We start from the raw sequence: 9,104 nt of genomic DNA, 5'->3' as shown, positions 1-9,104 counted from the left end.
GTAACCCCTGAATAAGTAACTCATACAAGTAACCCTTGAATAAGTAACTCATACAAATAGCTCTTGAATTAACCCATACAAGTAACCCCTGAAAAAAAATAATACAAGTAACTCTTGAAAAAAAATTAGAAGTAAATCTTGAAAAAAAAAAAAAAGTAACCCTCGAAAAAAAATACAAGTAACTCTTGAAAAAAAAAATACAAATAACCCCCTAAATAAGTAATCCATACAAGTGACCCTTGAAAAAAAAAATACAAGTAACCCTTGAAAAAAGAAAAATACAAGTAACTCCTGAATAAGTAATCCATACAAGTAACCCCTGAAAAAAAATACAAGTAACCCCTGAAAAAAAATACAAGTAACCTTGACAAAATCAGTAACCTCGTTATACGCGCGTAATCTAATATTTTTACTGACTTGGCAGCAAGCCACACGGTGTGGCCTGCTGACCAAAAAAGCTCTAATATACATTTGGGCAATATCCCCCATACTTTGCAACTACTTTATTCCGTACTACGGAGTATACGGTGACGTGTGATATTTCATATTTGCATGGCTATTTTTAACGGGTAGCTGATTAAATACGGAGTATTTGGTATAAATAATTTTGCCGACTTAACAAAATTTTATACTCGGAATATGCTGTTATCAATGCAAGTTGGTTTGAAGGTGATAAGATATCATTTTTTGTAATGCGAAAGTGATAAGATATCATGCTTCGATTCCTTCCCCTTATATGCTTTGATAATTAAACTTATGCTCATTGACTTTTCATAATGTCATTTTTATTCTTTAATTAGTTTACTCGGTTTTATGACATTTCTCACATGTTTTGTTTCATATGAAATATTCCGAAATTAGTGGAGTTATAATGTAGCTACTTATTAGGGTATGTTCACATTTACTTAAATTTAGTTCAGTTCAGCACTAATCAGTTCATTCCCTTTCTTATAAAATATTCAGTTCAGTTCAGCTCCAATCAGTTCCTAATTTTCCTCTCTCATAAAATATTCAGTTCAGTTCAACTCTAATCAGTTCAGTAAATGTGAACTGACCCTTAGCCTACCACATGCAAATATTCATTTCGCAATTTTTTTGACACAAAATTGAGAACTAACTATAATATTTTTTTGGTCTTTAGAAGCCATAAGGATAGGGGTGAGAATTGATTCCTGAACCTTTTAGATTCAGGATGAAAGCTCTAACCATTTGTGCTATCCCTCACTCTCAGAACTAACTATAATATAACATCGAGTGTATATGTAATCGTTAATTGTTGGAGTTTAGATTATATTGTTCGAGCATGAATACCTGTACAAAATAATCAAATAATAGATGGAAAATGATATACTTTAACTCTTTAATGGCATGGCATTCAATCAATGTATATGTACAATTAATTAAACCCTAGATTTCTATTAATTTGATGTATTTTATCTAAACAAAACTCAAATAACTTTTAAATAAAACGGATGTTCAGTAAATTACTGAACATCTGTTATAAAGTGACAATAAAATGTGCAAAAGTTACACTAAAACGCACAAAAGTTATCCTGACATATATAAGAGTTATTTATGCTTCATTGATAAATTTGACAAAAGTGACACTAAATTTGACAAAAGTAATACTAAATCTGACAAAAGTGTACCCGATATACAATAAATTACTGAAAACCGGATGTATACAAAAGTTTTTCAATTATTTTAAAGTTTCACAATGTGTTACTAAATTTTCCTTACACACACACAAATTAATTACATATCTAATAATTAAGCTATATTCGCTAAGTATCTTAGTTAATGTACTTTTATTCATGCATTTCATCTATATTGAATGAGTTTAATTTCACCATGGTTCCAATTTTTGTATGTATGAATTCCTTGGGTTTATTTAAACCTTGGCTTTTTTCTCGAAATAAAATATATAATTGTAATTGTAAAATGGTTTAATGCCATTAATCATGTGGTAAGCTAGATTATCTCCACAAAATACGGAATTAAATTAACAAAAAAGACAAAGCATGTGCTAAGATGTCATATCAATGACTAATTGACTAATATGTAAGTCCGTATAGTACAAATTAAGTACAACGTGTAGCCGTGTTGGTCGTCGTGACACTTTATCACAACTACTCCGTACTACGTACACCTAACTAACTGCTTTTCTATGTTCAAATGCACAACTGTAATTGACCAAAAGAGTTGATTTTCTCAATATTTCAAAGAGATTGTTAATTATTGTTGCTAAGTCAGATATTAAGTGGAGTAATAATTTATACGACTTGAAGTTATGAAGTACGGAGTATATTATAAAGACAAAGTTTCTTCCAAGAACAAAAACATAATACTATGGTAAGTTATATTATACGAATTGTTGAACCTTTGTTTCTCAAGAATCAGTTCAGCTCTAATAAGTTCAGTTTAATTTAGTTCAGTCGATGAGAACATACCCTTACTTCTGTTCGTGGGTATATAAAAATTACGGAGTAGTTAGGTAGCTTGTTTAGGACTTTTGTGTATCTTTGATCTATCTTGCGTGAAACTTGGACAATTAATATATGCATCACTTCAATTCGTATGTCACGTAGGGGTGATTGTGATGCTTGTCAAGTGGATAAATGTTATGGTACGTACAAGTGTGTGTTAAAAAGGTCAGTAGTTACTGATAAGGAGTTTGTACAATAGTTGTAGAATAATGTTGTTGGTTCTGATGTCGATATGATATTCAAGGCACCTTTCTTTATTTAACTTTACCTCATACACTATAATAATTGAATATGAAGAGCCACTTTTTTATTCTAGTGTTCATTGCATCTGATCTTGGTGATTTAATTTTGTCTTTATGTGGAAGGCTGTAAACCCTAACTAGGTTCCTTTTGGGATGAAAAATATATCCTCTTATACTTTCTCGATAAATAGGCCTAATTTACCTATCGAGACAAATTAATGACCTATGGATAGATATTTGTTCAATTCCAATCCAAGATCAATCGAAGACACTTTTTTAACTATATTTTTGAAACTAAGATCTACGTACAAACGCATTGTAATATCTTTACTTTGACGGTATTTGTATAATTTTTTTTTTTGTTCTTTACGCAAAGCAAGGTCAACTTCATAGGTTACCGAGTTTTAAAAATTGGACATAACATACAGTTGATGAAAATACAATGACAACATTACAACAGATTGATCAACTATTCAACAACTAAGTACATCGCGAAGCTTCTATGATTTATCAAATTGGAAAAAATGGGAATATATTTGTAGAAGTCAAAGACCAAAAATTATCAAATAATAAATTAAACTTAATAATACGGAGGAATCAAAGCATGATAACCTTAGCAAGTTGCACTATATTGTTGTGTACTTATATTGTGCGTAATTATTGTCATGAAAGTTTATTGTGCTTAACTTAACTTGTCCATCGATAAGAGAGAATCTTGCTTACATCGATGACACGTTTCCTTATCATCTCTACCAACTTAATTGATTGTAGATTACTTAATTGAAATTACTGTAATAATGTGTAGAGATTATATATAAGTGGTAGTATGTGGTTTTGATTGAGTTGAACCTTAAACCGAGGAGGAAAATATTCTATGTATACTCTCTATTAAAAACTTTCTTAACTAACTTGAGTTGAAGAGAACAAATCTTACAATTTCTGTCTTTTGCTTTTCATTTTTTTTTAATTTTAAAAAATATATAATTAAAAAATTATTAAGATAATAATTTTATAAGTGTTGAAAATTTGATTAAAATTGTGAATTGATAATAAAATAATAGTGTTATTATACCCACGTAATAATTGCTTCACACTTTGTTTAGTTTGTTACACTAACGCCAAAAAAAAGGAAAAAAAAAAAAAAGATACCAGGCCAATTTCTAATTAATTAAGTCCCTTATATCTTAATTAACCAAATCTTTAACCCCTTACATTACTATTTGTATGATGTGATTTTGTATTGTGAAGAATAGGCCAATTGATTCTTACATGCACCTATGTGTATATAGAGATCGATACAATAAGGAAATACTATAATTAAATTATGAAGTACCAAGTAATATTTTTGGCTCATTTAATAAGATACTTTTCCTAACCATATTTTTTTAAAAAAAGGTAATAATATTCGTATAGTACAATTAGGATGTAGGAAAACGCATTTGAAGCCAGCGTTTCGGCTTCATACACGTTTTCACGTGAATTTTCCAATTTTTTAACCGCACTTCATCTTTACTTTCTTATTAATTGCTTTTTAATTTTATTTAAGCAAGGTTGTTGCTTTAATTTGCTGCATGCTTCACTAATTGCGCCACTTGCTGAATTTCATACTTCTACTCTATTTTATTCAATCTTTGACTTAACACCTTTAATTTTATCATTTCATCAAGTATGGCATTAATTACAACATTTGTCCTCATCTAATTTGATGAACTTTCGTTATATTGGTAGTATGATTAAATAAATGATTATATAATTCTGACCACTAACAACCCATCAAATATATCATGCATTATATTGTGATTAATAATACATTGTCCCTGTCAAAAAAAAAAAAATTACATTGTGATATGCAACTATACATATCATATCACATTCATAATGTTCTTCCACATGATTAATTGATAAGCTGTCAGAAATGAACTAATTAAGCTTATAACCACTGGCACATATATTACTATTTACTAAGTCCGTAGTTTCCGTACTCATGTTCAACATAAAACATCTTAATTCATGAACAAGCAAAAAGTACTATATATAGCTTTGTTGTTTGAACCTTATTTTTCATCCTAAACTCACTTACCTCCTTTCTTTAATTCTAGCCAATTCAAATACTCGTACATTGTATTATAAAAGTATTCGTTTCCCATTTTTTTTATTAAGGTGATATTACTGATTATATCGTAAATCATCATGGAAACTCAAAATAAGAATAATATCGGTGTACTTGAAGTATCAAAAAAATATAGTTTTCCGGTAGATACAGAAAACAAGGCCATGACATTTCCATTATTTTCTATAGAAAAGCCTCATATGAGAGCATTTCACTTATGTTGGTTTCAATATTTCACTTGTTTTATTTGCACATTTGCTGCACCACCCCTTCTACCAATTATCCGAGATAACCTTAACCTAACCGCGAGTGACATTGGCAATGCCGGTGTTGGTTCGGTTTCCGGGGCGATTTTCGCCCGTCTAGCCTTAGGTGCTGCCTGTGACTTAACCGGTCCTCGGCTCGCCTCAGCAACCGTCTGTTTTCTTACAGTTCCTGCTGTTTTTTTATCTTCTATGGCTACTACACCAGCTACTTTTTTCATGATGCGGTTTTTTACCGGATTTTCTTTAGCCACTTTTGTGTCTACACAATACTGGATGAGTTGTATGTTTTCTCCTAAGGTTGTTGGCCTTGCTAATGGCCAGTCGGGTGGGTGGGGAAACCTCGGCGGAGGGGTGGCTAACCTCCTCATGCCACTTCTCTACAATCTTATTCTTAATAATACTATGGCTAATACGCCATTTATAGCTTGGAGGGTTGCATTTTTCGTGCCCGCTTTTATGCAAATGTTTGCAGCATTTGCAGTCATGCTATTAGGCCAAGACCTTCCTGATGGAAATTTTCTTCAATTACAAAAGTCCGGTGTGATGCACAAGGATAATGCGAAGAAGATTGTATATCATGCTATTACCAACTACAGGGGTTGGATTACTGCTATAGGTTATGGGTTTAGTTTTGGGGTCGAGTTAGCCGTGAACAACATTGTTGTTTACTACTACTATGACCGATTTAATCTTAACCTTAGCCTAGCAGGCATTGTTGGTGCACTTTTTGGGATGGTTAATATTTTCTCTAGGTCATCTGGTGGATTGTTCTCCGATTTCATGGCGAAAAAGTTTGGAATGAGGGGGAGGTTATGGGGGTGGTGGACTGTCCAGACACTTAGTGGTGTAATGTGTATTGTTATGGGACGACTCGACTCGTTGAGTACTTCCATTGCGGTTATGATGATCTTCTCTTTTCTAGTCCAAGCAGCCGAAGGGCTTTGTTTCGGGGTTGTTCCCTTTGTCTCTAGAAGGTACTTTAATTTACTTCCTCCGTTTTTTTAAACTGTTTCATTTTTATTGACTTTTTGCATTATTTACATATCTCACTTTGACTGTATGTTTATTTTTAGGTCAATGGGTGTGGTACAGGGGATATCAGGGGCAGGTGGAAACGCGGGTGCAGTTATATGCCAAGTAATATTCTTCAGAGGTTCACAATTCAAATTAGAAGATGGAATAACATATATGGGTATTATAATCATTGTTACTACCCTTAGCTTAACAACCATATACTTCCCTCAATGGGGCGGTATGTTGGCCGGTCCAAAACCGGGTGTTACAGAAGAAGACTACTACATGAGGGAATGGGACTCCGAAGAGCAGCAACAAGGGCTTCATAAAGTAAGCATGAAATTCGCCGAAGGCAGTAGGAATGAGAGAAGCTCTAAAGTACAGTCCATCCCATTAGAAATCTCACAACCGGGTGATGTTGTATAATTATTGTAGGAATTAATTTTGATCCTAAACCACATTTTACTGAAGAAGACTATTGCGCTTCAAAGAATGAGATCCAAATGAACATGAACATGAACAAGGCCTAAACGAGTTAGGCATGAAATATGTTGAAGGAAGCCGGAATGAGAGCGACTAGCTCATGTATGATTTCCGGCATTTTCCTTCTTACAATGTTGGTTCTGCTTGTAATGAGATAGTCTTTCTTGAAAAATAAATAAATTTTGTTGATAGTTCTTATCTTTAAGTCTCTGTTCATACATCTATTTGTCTTTCACAACGAATAATACTTCTCATGCAAAATTACGCATAAACAATAAGAACATATATAAGCAATACTCAACTCTTTCCTCAACAATTGATACATTATCGATTATATTGGGGTTGTAATCTATAATAAAACAGAGAGAATTAAAGAGCTATATTAACAAATTAAAATTAAAGCACCAACAATATTATTTCTACTAGCATTAACAAATACAATATTGATTTCTTACCCCGATTAATCTGATGATAATTACTTTGTAATGCTCGATTGTAAATGCACCCTGTTGGTGATATATTTTCCGATAACACATATCTCTAACACACCCTTTATGAAAAATAAGATTTTTTTTATTTATTATTTTTTTTTTTTATCAATATTATTTGTACTGTCACAAACTTTGAACTTGGCATTGTTCTTATCTAATACTCTAGTAAGAAATAAGAATAGTTTTATGCGTTAATACAATTTTAGGAAACAAAACTATATTTCAACCAACAATAGCTGCTAGGGTTCTTTCAACTTCTACCTAGTTAAAAAACAGTCCTTCAACATAAGTAAAGAAGTAAATTACTACACAAAGTGATACTTCCTCCGTTCTATTAATATTGCAACAATGGACTTTTTGCACTATTCATCACTCTTATTTGACCATATAATATGAGTTATACGTTAAGTAAAATATAGTCTAGTGGGATCTTGTTAGATTCGTCTCATATAATACTTTCACAATATCAACTTTTTATAATTTTTACTCTTACACAATTATAGATATTTAGCATATAAAATGTGTTTTGGGATGCGTGATTTCCTCATTGTTGCAATATTAACAGAACGGAGGAAGTAGAATATAAACATATTCCTAAACCTCAATCATCAGCTTAAGCTTTTGGTTGAGTTAGACTCCTAACATGGTATCAGAGTCAGCGTGACAGAAAGGTCACGGGTTCAAATCTCATCCGCCCCTCCTTCAAAGTGGAATTAATTCGCACCAGGTATGGGTGGGCCTGTGTTTTTGAATTAACAATTATTATCAAACACTTTTACACAACCAATCATTTGCAATTAGCTAGCTAGTCAAATCAGCTAATAATATAAGCTAGTCAAACGAGTTAATTCAACCAGTTATATCAATCAGCTACCATCCAATGTGTGTTAATAAATCGTTTGATGTATTATAAAATTTGAAAACATGAAAGAAGCATCGTGTGCAATCAGATCTAATAGGGTAAAAATGTAAGGTAGATGACATGGATGGCGGTTTAGTACAAATCCAATAACCTCCCTAATATACGCTGCGGTGATCAGTCCAGTAGCTGGATCTTTAATTATGATAACTGAAATTCCTTAAACTAAGTTAACTGCCGACTTCATATCGATCAGGCGGCCTTCCACATCACTTATGAGTCAGCATTGTGCTTTCGTTGACTAACCCTGGCCTCATTGCCATTGACTTTTTGATTCATTAAGGACTCCTTATTAGATACCTGGTTTTGATCTCCATCTATTAATTTAGCCCACCGGAAGTAATCCATTCATAAACCACCATCTTAATTAGGCTAGCCTCGCCAATGAACATGGCAATATTCTCTAACTCAAAATCACAAAAAAAAAAAAAAAAAAAAAGAAGAAGAAAAAAGGTTTTGTAAAGTGCGGTTTGTGTTCTTTAAGCATATAATGGCGTAATATATCTGCTCCTTTTCACCAAAAAAAAAAGTGTGGTTTGTGTCTTAACCACATTTAAAACTTATTATTCGAAAAGAGTGTATATGAGTAAGTGGTAATTAGGGTTCGTAATCCCTGACCCGGCACGATAACACGACCCAAACCCCAGCCGAAGTTACTGAGAGAAATCCGAATCAAACCCGAATTATCTGAATTCGACCCGATTTAACCCAAATTTCGTATTTTTTGTAATAATATTAAGTTTTACACTATTTTTGATTGTTTTTAAGCATAACCCGAAAGCGATCCAAAATCTGACCCAAATCTGTCCGCTGACCCGAGTTGCAACCCTTAGTGGTAATCCTTTATTTTTAATCTTTTAATTTTGTATATGATTGTTTTATGTTATCGGGAGTAGTAATAACTAGTAATAAGGTAAGGTGCAAATGAGTCGATATGCTTGTGAGTTGTGACCATGAAATGAACAAATTAGGTCAAAACTTGTTCACCAAGCAATTGAATTGTGAAAAGCTCAAGTAAAAATTTTGTGCTAGCTTTCTCGCTTACCAAATGAGATATAAGCTTTACCATAACATCGTGTTTGACGCTTAAGTG

The 9,104-nt window shown here is 32.6% G+C and overlaps 1 protein-coding gene across 1 annotated transcript; it reads left to right on the top strand.

Moving 5' to 3' along the window:
• Positions 1-4,918: 4,918 nt before the first annotated feature.
• Positions 4,919-6,609, top strand: LOC110701582 (high affinity nitrate transporter 2.5-like). The gene is made up of 2 exons (XM_021879215.1): positions 4,919-6,078; positions 6,178-6,609. Exons 1-2 carry the CDS (start codon positions 4,919-4,921, stop codon positions 6,542-6,544), a joined length of 1,527 nt encoding a protein of 508 aa, XP_021734907.1. The 3' UTR covers positions 6,545-6,609.
• Positions 6,610-9,104: the final 2,495 nt, after the last annotated feature.

Source organism: Chenopodium quinoa, unplaced genomic scaffold (assembly GCF_001683475.1).
Source record: "Chenopodium quinoa cultivar QQ74 unplaced genomic scaffold, ASM168347v1, whole genome shotgun sequence".
Classification (NCBI taxonomy): Eukaryota; Viridiplantae; Streptophyta; class Magnoliopsida; order Caryophyllales; family Amaranthaceae; genus Chenopodium; species Chenopodium quinoa.
This window is presented reverse-complemented; position numbering and strand designations above follow the sequence as displayed.